Raw genomic sequence first — 16,261 nt, forward strand, 5'->3', positions numbered from 1 at the left:
ATCTCAATTCGGGAAAGCCCAAAACCACAGTGACGATATATGTATGGATGTACCTGGAGGCCCAGCAAAAAAGCACTGAGCTGAACTGGCCTCTCTGCTCAGAAAACCTCTTCTCTTCCTCATTATTTTACTAATTATAACAAATTTGGGTTCACAAGTTCCTCTTTCAAATCACTCACACTCTTCACTGAATTCCTCTGGTTTTCTCCTAACACCTGCTTCTTTTTAATTTCCAGTTGAGCTGAGTCTCTGCAGAGTACATGGATGTTTAACTGGGTGGAAAGATGGAAGGAAAAAGGATAGGGATGAGATAGTTAGGAAGAGAGCTAGGCTTGGTGAGAAACCAACTGAAGCGGGTACAGGCAGAGGGTAACATAAGAGGAACCCTGGAAGGGCCCTCCGGAAGCTAGGAGGGGGTCCAGGCAGGCAGGGAGAAGGGTTCTGCATGTGAAAGCTGCCCATCCTGCTGGGCACAAGTACATCCTCGGGTAGCTCAGTCCCACTCCAAACCCTCCCCATCCTCCCACACATCACCCATTCCCACCAGACTTCTGCCTGGAGAGGCAAAGGGATAATAGTTTGAGAGTATGTCCTATAGTCGTTCTCCATTGGAAAACATACGGAAACGTCGCTGGCTTCAGAGAGATAACAGCGTATGTGGTAGAAGACAATGAGGGCATTTTAAATTTATTTCTGCCGATTGCCAAGACTGCGCCGAAAGAACAGACACCCTGACCAGTCCTTGCTCTGAAGGTCTCTCTCTTCTTCCAAGCTGCTGCCATTCCCACCTCTAGTTTCCTTTGGAGTCTCCCAAATTTTAAGTGATGGCTGGGAAAGAGATAAGACAAATGGATAACAGATCCCAGCCCCAAAACATGTTCTGTGTTTAACGACAAATGTGACTGCAGTGGACTTTTATTGTCACCGCTTGTCCTTAGTTGCAAAACTTTCTGGTAAACTCACCCAAAGTGAAAATTAAAAAGTAAGCTCACACAGACTGAAGTGTATTCAGCTGTACAAATGAATAAAAATATTGTTTGTCCTACGAAAGGCTACGCTCCTTCCCCCATGACTCACCCAGTATCTGGGCCTGATGAATGGGCAAGGGTATCTGGATCTTCTGGTTTCCGGTTGAAAAAACGTGCTTCCACAGCCAGGACAGGCACCCTGCAGCCCAAATGCACATTTCCCACCTGCTTGTGGCCTCGCATCCCAAAATATTTTTTATGGACAAAGAAATGAGGTTAATTTTAACTCAGGTCCATTGAAATTCGTTCTAACTGCTTTAATAGCTATGACAATAGCAATGCGGTAAGAGCCGGGTGTGACTTCGTGTAACTTGTAGTTAGGCATGACCAGTATTTCCAGAGGGCGGGCCCATCTGTATTCATGAGCCACGTGGCCTGTCTCTGGGATTGCAAAACCATCTAATGGCACAGCTCCCTCCTGCACAGTAAATAACATGAACATGTTAACAATCATGTGACAACAGGTAGCTGGGGATGGGGCACCCAAATTAAGGGGAGAAGGGGGTTCATATCAAGAAAACTGGGGATTTTAAGTCTGAGAGCAGTCGATCTGAGCCGCCATTAGAACTGAGTGGGTGCTACCATTTCCCCCACGTGTTCAATCAAAACCAGAAAGCGAGCCAAGTTGCTCTTAGGACGATGATGCCTCATCAGCCTTCCCGAGATGCCCCCGCTGAGCACATTCACATCAGGACGTCCCATTGTGCCAGTATCCAGGGCGCTCAGGGGCTCCGTGCAATTAAGAGCCCTTTTCAGTTTTTCTAAGATGAGCAAGACCAACCAAAGGAAGGGGTGGGGCGAGGTGGCTGAAAGGGTGAGGGTGGTGAATCAGCTGGCAGAGGCAGCTTGGTTCATTTCCATATGAATTCACAGGCAGAGGGATGGGAAGCAAGCTCCAGAGAAAGATTTATCAGAAGACTCTTACAACGCTGAAAAGATAAATACCGACTGACTGCTTCACGCACATTCTGCATCAGCCCATTTTGGCAGGATTCCTCAGAGCTGGCTCCAACTCTTCCTAAATGAACTTTCATTCTCTTTCTCTCCCCCACCTCTGCCTCCCTTTCCCCTTTCTCCAGAATACCCACAGTTAAACAAAGCGAAACAGTTTAAGACACAGGGAAACTGCCACCAACAGTGTGCTATGAAATAATAGGGAGAGCATTTTATTTTGAATATAGGTATATGAAGTAATATGTGTATATGATCTCAAATCAGTTTCAAACAGAAGACCATAAAGTTAAAGGGGAAAAAGTTCCCTCCCTCCACTCACTTTTAACAACCCAGGAGTCACCATGGTTAAGAAGTTCACAGGTAACTTTCCAAAAATGGTAGAGCTATGTATTAGCACATACACGCTTTTATACAAATGATATTATACATACCCACTTAGCAACAGATCATAACTCTCTTTACAAGTCAGTACCTATAAATACGACGCATTATTTTTTGAGCTGCATAGCATCCATTCGTACAGCTATTTACGCTATATTTAACCGGTGCTTTCATTGGGTATTTTTATTTCCAGATTTTTACTTTACAAAACAATACCACAAATAACATATATCTTTGTTTAACCGTGTGCAAATATCCATACAATGGACTGTCAATAGCAAAGCTGCAGGGTGAGTTGATTTCATTTAGATCTCATATTTAGGCTACTCCACCTTTAAAAGAATTTCAAACTGGTGAATGGAGCCAAAATGACTGATGAGGAAGCAGAGAAGCTATTTTGATCACAAGGGATACCATTCTGGGGCAACCACTTCCCGTGGGCTCGCTTGTATCTCAGCCAAGAGAAAAATGTAGATCTTTCCTGAATGCTGGCACAGTTCCCTTCAGGCAGAGATTTCTCAAAACTCATCAGTTTCTGTGCCCTTAGTCCAGCTTGATTTATTAAATTATAAATCAAGAAAGTGAATAAGCCTTCAATCGGAGAAGTGTAGCTATCTATGGGCACAGAGATGACATCGTTATTAGATTAGGAAAATAGTGTCAAGAGGTCTCGTGGGAGAAAATGGGACAGTAGAACTTTCTGAGTCTTGGCAAAGCATTAAGTTCTATCTTCAATAATCTGTGTGTTTCACTCTGACTGCAAAGTCTAGAGATCCCTATTTTCCATTCCTAATCTGCTGGATCTGTTTGGGTATCTGCCTAGCCTCTTCACAGCCTCAAAACTCATCAGTTTCTGTGCCTTTAGTCCAGCTTGATTTACAGCCCTTGCTCTCGGCCCCAGATTTATCTAATATGACATAATTCTGGGTTTCCCTAGATTCCACATTCTGCTGCCTGTGTCCAGTGCCTGAGACTACTGTTCACCTGGGGGTGATGTTCAGAAATTTCTAGCTACCACCACCAAGGGGCGGGGTGTCCTAACCAAATGACAAGAAACACTTTATGATGGAGAAAAAAGCACCAGATTATCACCTCTGGAAGACAATGGTACTTAGCGTAATATATGTAAAATGCTTAGAGCAGCACCTAGTATATAGCAAGTGCACCTGGTATATAGCAAGTGCTCCATAAATGTCAGTTGCCATTGTTCTTGTCTGTTTCCTTTTTACCAGGCCACCTTCTAATCTGGTCATTGGCATCCCTTACAGATTTTAGTATAGGGGAGAGACTGCACTGACCCATCAAGTTTGTGGCCCACCAGGTGGCTACATGCATTTGGCTTTATAAGGCAGTCTCTTATGAATTTGGTTAGTGTTAGTAAAATCTCCTATGATGGTTAATTTTATGTGTCAATTTGGCTGGACCATGGTACCCGGATATTTAGTCAAACATTCTCGATGTTTCTGTGAAGATGTTTGTGAATAAGATTAATATTTAAATTGGTACATTTGAAGTAAAGCACATTATCTTCCATACATAATGTGGCTGGACCTTATTCAATCGCTTGAAGGCTTTTACGGAACAAAGACTGACTTCCTCCGAACAAGAAGAAATTCTGCCAGCTGACTGACTTTGAACTTGAACAGTAATTCTTCTCTGACTCTCTAGCCAACCAGCATCCTCCATCAGATTTTAGATTCACCAAGCCTCCACAATTGTGTGAGCCAATTCCTGAAAATAAACATCTCTCGATGATAGAGAGATGATACAGATAGATAGATAGATAGATAGATAGATAGATAGATAGATCGATCGATCTGTTGGTTCTGTTTTTCTTAGAACCGTAATACACCCCTTAAGTTCAAATTGTTCTAGGCCCCCTGAGAAAATCAAGTTCAGAGGCCTGCAAAGCTGATCATCAGATCTTGGGCAGAAGTGACACCACCTACGGTACTGCAAGTCTGTGAGCTTTGCATGAACAACTAACCAGGAGTGAGTCTTTACTGTGATGAAAGTAGAAATTCTAACTTAATGGCAACCACTTAGTTCTTATACTGAGTTGAGAGGTAGGGTATCCGGGAAGAACAAAAAAAAATTTCCTACATTGTTGACACCAAATTAACATCAAGGCTAAGAAATACTAGCCTTTCAGGTGTATGAAGAACTGACAACACTCTAATTCCAAATCAAACCTACGTGATTTAACGTTATACACATCAATTACTAATAAAATGAACCAATTAACACCTACATCAGGCAGAATTTGAACTTTTGTTGTAACAAATCCTCAAATATAGGAGAATATATTTGACAAATATATTTGAATAACCTAGACACCTTTGAAAAAACAATTACAAGTTGGAGTTTTCTTAAGAAAGAAATAAGTTGGACAGCATCTTACACCTTTTCTATAAGCTTGTTTTACCACCTGATTGTTACTCTTCACATTTAAATTAAAGGACAATGAAAATTATTCACCCTACATTCTCAGACCCTTGTAGCTTTCCATCACAACTCCACAGCCGAGGGCACTGAACCTGAGTCAAAAGCCTATTTCTGCTTGAATGCTATAAAGAAAGGTCACTTAAACTCTTTGCGTGTGTGTGTTTTCTCTTTAACAGTTCACTTACATCAAAAGACTACTGTGAGAAGCCAGGTCATGCACGTAGGAGGATGCGTGCCTGGATGGCAGGCGGGCATCTCTGATGATCTCATCTGTTCTGAGAAAAAACAAAGCCAACACTGAGGTAGGTTACTAGAGGCTTCACTTGGTATTAATCCCTGGTGTTTCAAATTTATAAGCAGTCAACCTTAATTTTAAAAAATTACAACTTTTGAAGCATCTTTATGGTTTCAGTTTCTTCTCAGGCCCAACTGGCTTATGCAAGTTCTAAAAAAAGCAAATAGAAAGATATAATTCCTATCAGCGAGGCACTCTGCGCATGTTTGCCAATAAATACGTGCCTTCCTTCTGGATATTTCCACCATGATGAGCACAAAAACTCAGGAAGCTCAGAGGTGCGGCAATATGTTGCTGTGACAGTGACATTCTGGATATGGAGAAAGTTGGCCAGCTTCCTGCCCGTCTTCCCCAGAGACTGCATTTTCTGGAGGTCCCCAACTTGTTGTCCATCCTCTTTATTTCACTGACCTGTCAGCACTCTCAAGGTACATTCACTTCTGGTTTCGTGTATCTTTTTGAGGGCACAGGGGAAGGAGGCCAATGAGGACAGAGTCTAAAGTACAGTAAAAGGAAGAGGCCTGGCCATTACGCTCTAGTAGTATATGGATACCTAGAAAAATAGTAGAACCCTGGTACAAAAAGCTCCCACGTTTTCTGTCCTCTCCATGTTCCTTCCATGGCTAAGCAGCTCAGAGGGAGGCCCTGCCAGACATCAGCCTCTTCCAAGATTATATCCCTAACACTGATATTCAGTGGGGTGCCCGCTCACAGTTTCAACTGTATCTACTCTATACAGTAGCGAAAACTGATCACTTGGGAGTTATCAGCTGTTTTATTGACCAATGTGGAGGTTAAGAAAGATGATCTTAATAACAAGTGTTGGTGAGGATGTGGAGAAATTAGAACCCTATGCATTGTTGGTGGGAGCGTAAAATGGTATAGCCACTGTGGAAAGCAGTATGATGGCTCCTCAAAAAAATTAAACAAAGAATTACCATATGATCCAGCAATTCCACTTCTGGGTATATACCCAAAAGAGTTGAAATTTGTATACCCATGTTCATAGCATTAGCCAAAAGTGCGAAGCAGCCCAAGCCCATTGATGGATGAATAGATAAACGATATATCATTTATACACACAATGGAATATTATTCAGCTTTAAAAAGGAAGGAAATTCTAACACATGCTACAACATGAATGAACCTTGAGGACATTATGCTAAGTGAAGTGAGCCAGTCACAAAAAGAGAAAATTGTATGATTTCACTAATATGAAATACATAAAGTCATCAGATTCATAAAGAAAGGAGAAATGCTGGTTACTGGGGACTTGGGGAAGGGGGTAATGGGTATTTATTGTTTAACAGGTAAGAAGTTTTAGTTTGGAAAGATGAAAAAGTCCTAGAGATGGATGGTGGTCACAGCTGCCCAGCAATGGGAATGAAATTAGTGCCACTGACACTTAAAAATGGTTAAAATGGTAAATTTTATGTTATATATATTATACCTCAATTTAAAAAAAGGAAGGTGATCATATGTCCCAGCTTGTCTAGGGCAGGCCCAATTTATACCTTTGGCCTGGCACACTTGCTATTAGCACTCCCCTTTCCTCTTAAAGACCTTGTGACTGTCTCAAACTGAACAATAAGTAGTATGATAGCCCTAAGTTTACATAGCTATTCAGTGTCATCCTGCTAGAACATGACAGAGGCATGACTCCTATCCGCAAATCTGTATAATCCCAAAGCCCATGTTTCTCACCACCCGACATCTTCCTAAATAGCTAATGATCTCCCCCTGCCTACATCAAGCTTAATATTTATTGTCTCAACTCTGCACGTAGGTAGCTCTGACATGCTACCTACCTAGTAAGAAACAATGATTATTTTAATACCAATATCTATAAGTGTGTGTGTGTGTGTGTGTGTGTGTGTGTGTGTGTGTGTATCAAACAGAATATCCTTTGGTATGGTACAATGGATTTTCATACCCAGAGTGGTACCTGGGGTGTTAAAATTCCTAAAGCACCAGCATCTGAAGCACGTTACCTGCAGTGCCCAACACAGGTTGACACTAAACAGCAAAATCACTCTGTAATTCAGCTGACGCAGGGTAATGGTCAACAAGAACAAAGACAAAGTTTCCACTTGAGGCAGAAAGTCAACATCTATTTGGTAACTTTCTCTTTGACCAAAAGATTCCACTGAGGCCTTTCCTACAGTCACCAGACAGCCTGGGGCAGTGTTTTGTCACATAGGGTTCCCAGTCATGCAGACTGAGCTACAATCTCAGTTCTCCCGCTCATTTCTTCCAAGGCTTGGTACAGACAGCTGAAAGCTTCTATTCTTATGTGTCAAAATGCCTCTTTCGCAGGGTCACTGTGAGGATTTGGCATGTGTCTGAAGAAAATGCAGCACACTGCTTAGCACAGAGCATAAAAACAAATACCATTACCTAAAAAACAGCTGGTAAGATCACTGGATTCTCAGATCCTAATAAGCATTTTTATCCTCTCCCCCTCTAACCCAGTCACTAGCAAAGCGAAACAGAATGGTTGCATTTAACAATCCAGATCATCTGGACCCCAGAGAAAAAGGCCTTTGGAAGGACCCAGAATTATCTCGAGAACTGCTTCGCTTTCCCCTGTTATTTTGCTCCTTCATGCTTGGTGGAAAACTTGCAGTCCTATGTCTTACAGTAGCCAATGTTCGCTCACGTGCAGAGAAACTGGATGCAGGCCTTGTCCAGTGCGTGAAGACCTGAGACGGAGTAATGCAGAGTTGAACTGGAATGCCTTGTCTGAGTCACGCGGCTGGTACACGATCAATTCAAACATCTCTCCCACTTTTTTACCTCCTCCAACCGAACATTCCAGTCAACTCTGTTTCATCCTTTCTTTCGGTGCTAGGGATATGACAGACTAAGTGTCTAACGCATGCACTGCAAACAGCCCCTGGGATGTCTGCTGCTGTTTTAAACATGTGATAGCAACTGTTTACAATGCCTGGCTACACTCCACCAGGAGGGAGTCCCGACACACAGAAAAGCAAACTGTAAATTGTAAACCAGGAACATTGCATGTTTTTGCCTCTACCGTTTTAAAAAAATAATAACACTTGCCTGTTCCCCAGGGTACAGTAGAGTATGATTTTCACCGGCTCACTCTAGCCACACAAGAATCTGATCTGGCGTTTATGTGGACCCGGTGTTGCTCAGTGGCACCGAGGCAGGCACTCGTCGTGAGAACTACATACATTTCTGAGCATGTAATGATTTAATAACTTTTTTAAAAAAACATAGAATTTCTATCACCGATTATGCCAAATAAACATCACCTACTTTGAACGAAATGGTGCTTATACACGTTGATGAGAATGATTTAATTTTTAGCATTTACTTTCTTAATCGAAAATGTAAAAGTACTTTTCAGCAGAGTAAAACTGTTGACTCCTAAAGGCACTGTTACCCAACCACTGGAAGGGACACCAATTAACAGAGGTCAGAGGACACTAGCCAAAGTGAAGGAGCAAGATGAAACATCTTGGAGCTAATAAAACAGAAACCCGGAGAAGGAGTCACAATGGGCTGCAGTCACCGTGGAAAAACATAACTTGGGAAAGGTGTGTTATGTTCCAACTGGGAACACTGCCTGAAACACGAGCACAATCTCAAGCAAACACAGTTCTCGTTCCCATGAGGTGAGAATGCCTTTCCTATCATTGGCATCGGCAAGCCGCAGAAACAGGCTTTGAACAGACTCTGCTCATGCATTTTTTAATCTATATTGAATCGCATACAATATCCTTCATGGTGCTCATTATATATTATGTCTCTGGATTCACAAAGCCCAGATTCAAATCCTGGCTCCACACTTTCAGCTTTCGCCTTGGACAAATTGCTTCGAATAGAAATAATAACGGTACCTATGTCACTGGGTTGTGAGAGGGCATAGTAAACATATGTAAAGTGGTTGAACAGTATCTGGCACTATTTTCATTATTATTAAAATTTTTGAGGGCAAGATAGCTCAGTAGAATTAAAATTACTTATGCAAATAAATAAATAAGGTGTGGTGATATTTCATTAACCACTATGAAGCTCCCTAGGAACAGAATGTCTTATGTGAAGTACAACTAGTTTAATGAGAAGGATAAGGATTTAGTGCCATAATTTTGAGGTTGTTTACTATTGCTTAGTCAAACAAAAAGTATTTCATGACATCATTCGAAGACAAATGCAATAACTTTTCTACTACGTGGAGGTCTGCAAATGCATCACTTCTGCTAAAAGTCCATTAGCTTTCGAAGATTGTGTAAATGAAAAGTGGATTTTATTAGATTTCAATAATGTTCCTCTTTACATTTTCTGACACTGCAAGTTACTTTAAGTTCATGGGTCTGCTTCATTATCCACTTTCTAATATGTCTTCTTTTCTGAATTTTTTTTCAATTTAAGGGGGAAAAAACCTGCAAATTTAGCCTTAACTATTTGTAGCTCTTCCTCCACCAGCTTCAGATTCAATAAGAAAATATAGATAAGTAGTACATACATTGTTTTGAAATTCTTTTTCATTTTTTAAAGAACTCTAAATATGGATGTTCCTAGGTCTTCCCATGCTATTGCTACTCAAGAAAAAACATCATGTTAATACCTTGCTTGAGCTTTTAAAGAGTATTATGCAAAAATATCTAGGGTTTCTTGTTCCTTTAGTGGGCAGAATTTTTGTTTCAAAACTAAAAGCCTCTGTTTTATTAAAATTTGTACCAATTTCATCCTGTGTGAAAAAGGAAATAAGCAATGTTCATAGATGTGAAACATTCAAATTTAAAATATCTCTCACTAGCTTCCCACTCCTACCTTCTAAATTCATGGCAAGTTCACTTTTCAATCATACTGGACATAGTAACACTAAGTAGTAGTAATCTTTGTTGTAAATGTTCCTTATAGATCAGTAGCCCACAAACATATTTTGTTCAGCTGACATATTTTTTTTTAATATGCGTTATCATTTAAAAACCTGGACATTTAATGTGTAAATTTGGATTTTCAGCTTCTCTTAAACATCAAAAGTTCTCAGATCTACGTTCTCAGCATAGCAAACAGCTATCTGGAGCTCAGCAGCTGCTCCCCTTAAAAACAGTGTGAGCTTCCAATGCTATTCAGTTCTGTACCCTGAAGCGCTTTTCCTAGGTTCCTCCGAGGAAGTTCTGTGACAATTCCATTTTCAATGCACACACTCTCTGGTCAAGCTGTTGCAGGAAGTGACACCCAATGGAGGGATCTGGATGCTCAAACAACTTTGTTAGAGAAAGGAGAATTTATTAGCCAGCGGAGCATGTGGGGCTTAACAGCACCAAAGCACAAGTTCCCCTTGGTTAGATTTCTTATAGTTTATATACCTTTGCAATGTCCATGCAAGGGGTGCGTGATTCCTCTGTCTGAGGTTCTTTGTGGAATTGACTCAGTCATGACCAAATGAGGTCGTGACTCAGAATGGGAGGGGGAGTTTCAGGTGGGGGCTGCAAGGGGGAAGGAATTCCCAGACCACTGGTCCTATCTATTTACAGATCGTTTATCTTGTAGGTGTTGCAAGAGTTTCCAGAAGGCCATTTAGAGATCTATAGGGTGTGGTTAATCTATAATGGCTGAGTCGGTCATTTCTGCAAGCCTTCCTCTTTGCATTTTTCAGATACCTCCTCTCCTCTCTTAAAGCCTGAAAAAAATCTATGGAAGGTCATAGAGTATGCATGAATAGCTACTGCAGCATTGCTTCTAATAGCAAAAAACCTGAATCAACCTAATGATCCATAGGGGCTAGTTGATCAAATGATGGTAAATCCATCCAAGAGAATACTAGAGGGCTCCCAAAAGCAAAAAGGTAAGTCTAAACATATTGAAATGAAAAATTGTCCGAAGTATATTATTAAGGGCGGGGGGGGGTGGGAAGCAAGGTGCAGAACAGTATGTAATGAATAGATCCAGTAATATATGTTTTATATGCATCTCAAATTTGGGGAAGAAAATACAGGTGTCTACTCAGGGCTAACTGGTGACCTCAAAAGTCAGAAAGAAAATCTAGATTGGAAAATGATACCCATAATATTATATTATATTGTATTATATGTAGTACTATAATGCTACTTTTGAAATAAAGGAGAAAACATGATCCTCTTTGCTATTTTCTCTTAACTTATTAAGTCCTTATTTCAATATTCTAGTATTCCATACCAATAATTTGGATTAAGAGTTCATGAAGAGTGGTTTCAAGCCTTATCACAAAAATCGTCTCAAATATAGCGATACGCTGTTATCTGATCCATAGACACAATTTAAGAAGCTATAAACAGAAAAAAGTAAAATAAAATGAAAAAAAAAAACAATAAAAATGAAGTCAGGCCCTACTAATTCAGAGTTAGTGAAAATGCAAAGTACCCTCCAACCTTCAGTCTGAATCTTCTAACTGTGGCTTGCTAAACTACTGGAAAGACTACAGATGGACTGGTTAAGCCTTTGAGGATGATAAACTATCTTCACGATCTTCAACAGCACTGCCTTGCTGTTTCTGTATTATCGTAATTTGGATCATTAAAGTAATAACTAGAAATCAGTCTTATCTGTTTAATCAAGCAGGTCTACCAAGACCAGCTACAATTAGCAGCTACATGCTACTAAAATATCTGCCCTTCATTTCAAACATCTCATCCTTCATTCTTTTTTTTATCATAAGAGGGTCTTCTCGGTCATTGCTGTTTTTTAACAGACACTGTCACCTACACACAGCAAAATCTCAAAAGGTGCTTACCTCCGAATCTGTGGCCTGCTGATTACGAACGACTAGCAGATTGTACAGGATTCTGTCATCGTCCGCCTCCGTGTGCGACACATCATGAGGCATGCTCCACAAATTCTTCTCGTCATCCCTCGCCAGAGTTGCTCCAAATGAAGAATATGGATTGCTATCTCTATGGTATAAAAATAAAAAAAAGGAGTGTAAGGGTTTTATAATACACATATTATATAGTACAATATAAATAATATAAATAAAATATGTTACATAATATATAATGTAATGCATGAATATATTTCTATAAAAGGTCTGTATTGTCTTTAATAATTAAGCATAGCACAATAGGACAATTTAAAATCACTTTAAAAACAACAGAGAAGAGATGTAATCAGACACCTGAGCAGAGATAATTTTACTGTGTTAAACATGAAATAGAGCACTGACATCCCTGGCAGCTAAAACAAAACAAAAAAAAAAAGAAATCCATAAGGACTATAGCTCACGTGATTAAAAGAAAAACAATTAACATGAAGAGATGAACTTTTTACTGGCTCTGAATTCAAGGAAGCACAGTAAATTTAAAGTACAATGGTACGTAATATCTATTGAATTCCTTACAACAAGAAAATTAAGTGGTAAATATGCATATCCAAGGAGTTTCAATGAATAATGCAGCATGTCAAGTAAGAATTTCAGTAGCCTCTTTTTGTATGCTGGTTTTATGATTTACCCTTCATAGGGTGATATCCATGCGTGGGCCTACGGAGGAGATGAGTAGCAGACTGTCACACCTAAGACATGCTTGTGCACAGCCTGGCTAACTTCCATGAGGCCGGACAGATAGGGTCACTCTGGGGCTCTTCTCTTCATCTAATAATATGTATAAAGCACCGACTCCATGCTAATCGCAGGGCTCAATAAAACTGTGAGCAGCACAGACATGGTCCCTGTCCTTGGACTTCACTGGAGTCCAGGGACGGAAACACATTAACGAATGACTCTATATTTGTGGTAAATGTTATAAAGGGGGAGTTCAGGGAGCCTTGAGATCTAATGGGGGCAGGCATCACATAGGCACTGTGAAGAAGGGGTGCTTGAGCTTTATGCTGAAAGAAAACAGAGTTCCAGGCAAAGGGAACAACACACTCAAAGGCCCTGTGGTGGGAGGAAGCAGGGTGTATATGCACTGAAGAAAGGGAACATTGGCCAGAGAGTAAACGAGAAGCTGGGGTCAGACCCACATGGCTTCATAGGCCGTGTTTCCTAACATTATTTAGAAATATGGTTTTTATTCCTAACAGCAAGGTACAACGTGGAAGGGTTTTAAGCAGGACTGCGAAGCGACGTGAACAGTGTCACACCTTTAAAGATCTCTCCAGCTAAAGTGTGGCAGATGCTTGAGAGGGGTCAAGAGTGGATCTGGGGGATTCATTAAAATGCAACTGAGTTAACTCAGATGAGACATGATAGGTATCAGGATTAGAATGATGGTGTGGAGCTGAAGAAAAGTATGCTATTCAAAACTATGAAGAAGGTAGAAGCTCTCCGGCTTTCCACCTGGACGGTGAGTGATGCCATTTTCTTAGACAGCTAGAATGCCCTATGTGGCAAACACATCTGCAGGTGTGACATGAGGAATGGCAAATGAGGACAGGCTGAAGACGCCCAGCACCCAGGAAGGAGAGAGACGAGTAAATGACAGGTGGGCTGAAGGTAACTGTGAAGATTTAAACAAACATGAGAAACTCAGAAGTGGGCCCTCAGGAAATCTTACAATAGGAAGCAAAGTCCCAGTCTCCAAATTGGGGTTCGACAGCAGGAACCCTCCCAGCAGGGGAGAGGCTCCAGCGCTTAGATGGTGGGGTACAGGTCAGGCTACCAGTCAAGGACTCAGACTTGGGAGAGCCAACCAGTGAACCAAGGAGTGAAAATGGGGGCGACGGGGGAAGGGATCTTGGAACCCAGCCCCGCAGGAGGCCAGCTACCTGAATCAGGCAGAGGATGCCGAACAGTGCTCCTTAAATCCCTCCAGCTGCAGTCCAGAAGTGTAGGCTCTGGGACATGACAAAAGGATTCAGAGCTACAGGGAAAGGAGTAACTTCCTGGGAACCAGACACAGCTCAGCCTCACCATTCTCAGAACCACTCCATTTTCACAAGGCTGCTTGACACTGCCAAGGCTGAAACAGAGCCCCACAGCCTGGCTCTTCTTAAGAATGATGAGCCAGTGACAGGTGAGGCAAATGATGCCTTGGTGCCCTGCCCATCTGGGCTTTAATGAGCATGTCAATTAATTCATTTATTCAGTTGTTTGTTTATTTAACAAACATAGAATGAATGCCCGTTGCAGACTGGGTGCTGGGCTGGGTGCTTTGGAGACTCAAAAATAAATAAGACATTGTCCCTGCCCTTAGTGTGACTATAATGCAGTGAGATAAGTGAAAAAAAAAAAAACTTTTTTAAGTATAATCAGAATGTCATAGGAGCAAAGAAGGAGTGACAAATTGTGTGTGACGATAAGAAGAAAGTTCAAGAAAGGTTTCATGGAGGCAACAACATCTAACCCAGAGCTGAGAACTACACAGCTTTTCACCAAGGAGAGGAGCAAAGGGAAAAGCATTCCTGGTAGAGGGAACAGCAGAGCGCAGTAGGGAGGCTTAAAGTGCCCTCGGGCTGGGGAATTCCAAGTGTCCCTGCAGGGCTCCACCACACAGTGGACAAATGCAGGGGGTCAAATGCAGGATGTGAAGAAGGAAAAATGATTTGGGGTCAGGCTGAGGACAGTGCTGAGTTCGGGTTTTATTCTATGTACTGTGATCAGTTATCGAGGGGATTTTAGAGAAATAACTGTGTGAAGAAGGAAGGTCCTGATCTGCGGCCCTGCAGGATGGCTTAGGAGGCTGTCACAAAACGGTAGGTGAGGTTTTCATGTCCTGCTCTTTAAAGTCCTAGTGCCGGTGCCTGGGGGCCGCTGTGGGGGAGGAGTGGAGCAGAAGCTGGGCAGGGCTCCCCCAGAGAGAGAAAGAAGCCCACAAACCACCAAAACCAGAACAGCTGCTCTATGTAAATCTTACTGCTTACAGCTACATGGAGATTTCTTCAGGGCAGAGGAAAGGTGGAGTTTCACTGCTAAAAAAAAAATACATATGTAATGCTGAACATTTTGAAATACTGGTTTGGGTGAGAATGAACAGGGTGTGGGCTGGGGAGATAGCAGTGGGAATGGAAATGAGAGGGTGGACCCCAGCAGCATCTGAGACGGGTAAGTGGCAGCCCTGTGGCTGGTGACTGGCAGCACAGAGGCACAAGGAAAGGGCTCAAGGCTGACCTGTGAAGGGAATGCCTTTAACTGGGGCATCACAGAGGAAAGCAAAGCTGACCTGTGAGCCTGCAGGACATTCAGGGAGAGGTTAGGATCTAGGCTGAGGAGCGAGGGCAGGGCCGCAGATCAGGACCCGAGGGAGCCATGGGATCAGAGGGAGAGTGATGATAGACCTCAGGGGTATCTCTAGACCTAAGGAGCAGGTGCGATAGGGAGCTGGAGAGAGCAGGTAAGGACCAAGGCAGAGAGAACGCTGAGGCTGAGACGATGAGTAACAGACACTGGAGAAGCTCCCACACTCCATCCCTCCTGTTACACCACCATCTGAGGTTGGGGGTTACACTCTGTCCCGCTCTGCAGCCGGGGATGAGACTATGAAGTCGCTTGACCTCTCCCGGGTCAGGCAGCCAGCTGACATCCTCCCAGCACGAGTGCCTGATGGAGCATCTCCAAGCAGCCCCATGTCATAAGACTTGATATCCACATGCTGTGATGGAGATGCACCCACAAACAGTGGCTCAGATAATGACTACGTGTGTGACATGCAAAGCTGTACAAACCGGCAAATGCATCCAGGGGTTCTCCTCCGGGCATCCAGATGCCAGGTGCACAGCCTTCAAGCTGTGACCGTAGCTGCCGACACCACAGTACATACAACTCTCAGGTGACAAAACCCTAGTACTTTCCTAAAGCCAGCCTTTTAATTTTCCCCAAATTTGTTTCATTTGTATAAGTCTTGTCTCTTCAACAAGTTGATAAGTTCCTGAAGGGCAGGAATTGCAAACCAATATTTCCTTTAAAACCCACATCACCCAACAGGATCAGGCACAGAATAGTTACATTAAAAGTATTTGATGTAGGGAGCAAACTGAGCTGGGATCTCAATCTGCTAATGAAAATCCTAGACATAACTCACTATTACCACTTCTTAAAAATCTTCCTAAAGCAGGTTTGGAAATTAGCCAGTATTTACCTGAATAATCGGTAATAACATTTGGTCATGAATAATCTAGCCTGTTTTTATTTAATAATCCACCATTCTTCTATGTGTTTTGAAATTAAGATAGCAACCTCCCTGGCCAGTCCCCCTCTCACAATCTCCCTCCC

General features: G+C 42.1%; 1 protein-coding gene and 1 long non-coding RNA gene across 2 annotated transcripts in view; both read right to left on the reverse strand.

Moving 5' to 3' along the window:
• Window positions 1-16,261, reverse strand: part of MREG (melanoregulin) — a 52,092-nt gene that overhangs the window by 22,677 nt on the left and 13,154 nt on the right. Inside the window, exon 2 of the mRNA XM_039844716.1 lies at window positions 11,849-12,008. Within this exon, the coding sequence (XP_039700650.1) occupies window positions 11,849-12,008 (160 nt within the window). The remainder of the gene's footprint in view (window positions 1-11,848; window positions 12,009-16,261) is intronic.
• On the reverse strand, window positions 657-10,861 carry LOC120587623 (uncharacterized). The gene is made up of 2 exons (XR_005649047.1): window positions 1,078-10,861; window positions 657-828 (listed from the first exon to the last, which is right to left on the reverse strand). It is a non-coding gene; the product is annotated as an uncharacterized LOC120587623 (long non-coding RNA).

This window comes from Pteropus medius, unplaced genomic scaffold, assembly GCF_902729225.1.
Source record: "Pteropus medius unplaced genomic scaffold, Ma_sr-lr_union100, whole genome shotgun sequence".
Classification (NCBI taxonomy): Eukaryota; Metazoa; Chordata; class Mammalia; order Chiroptera; family Pteropodidae; genus Pteropus; species Pteropus medius.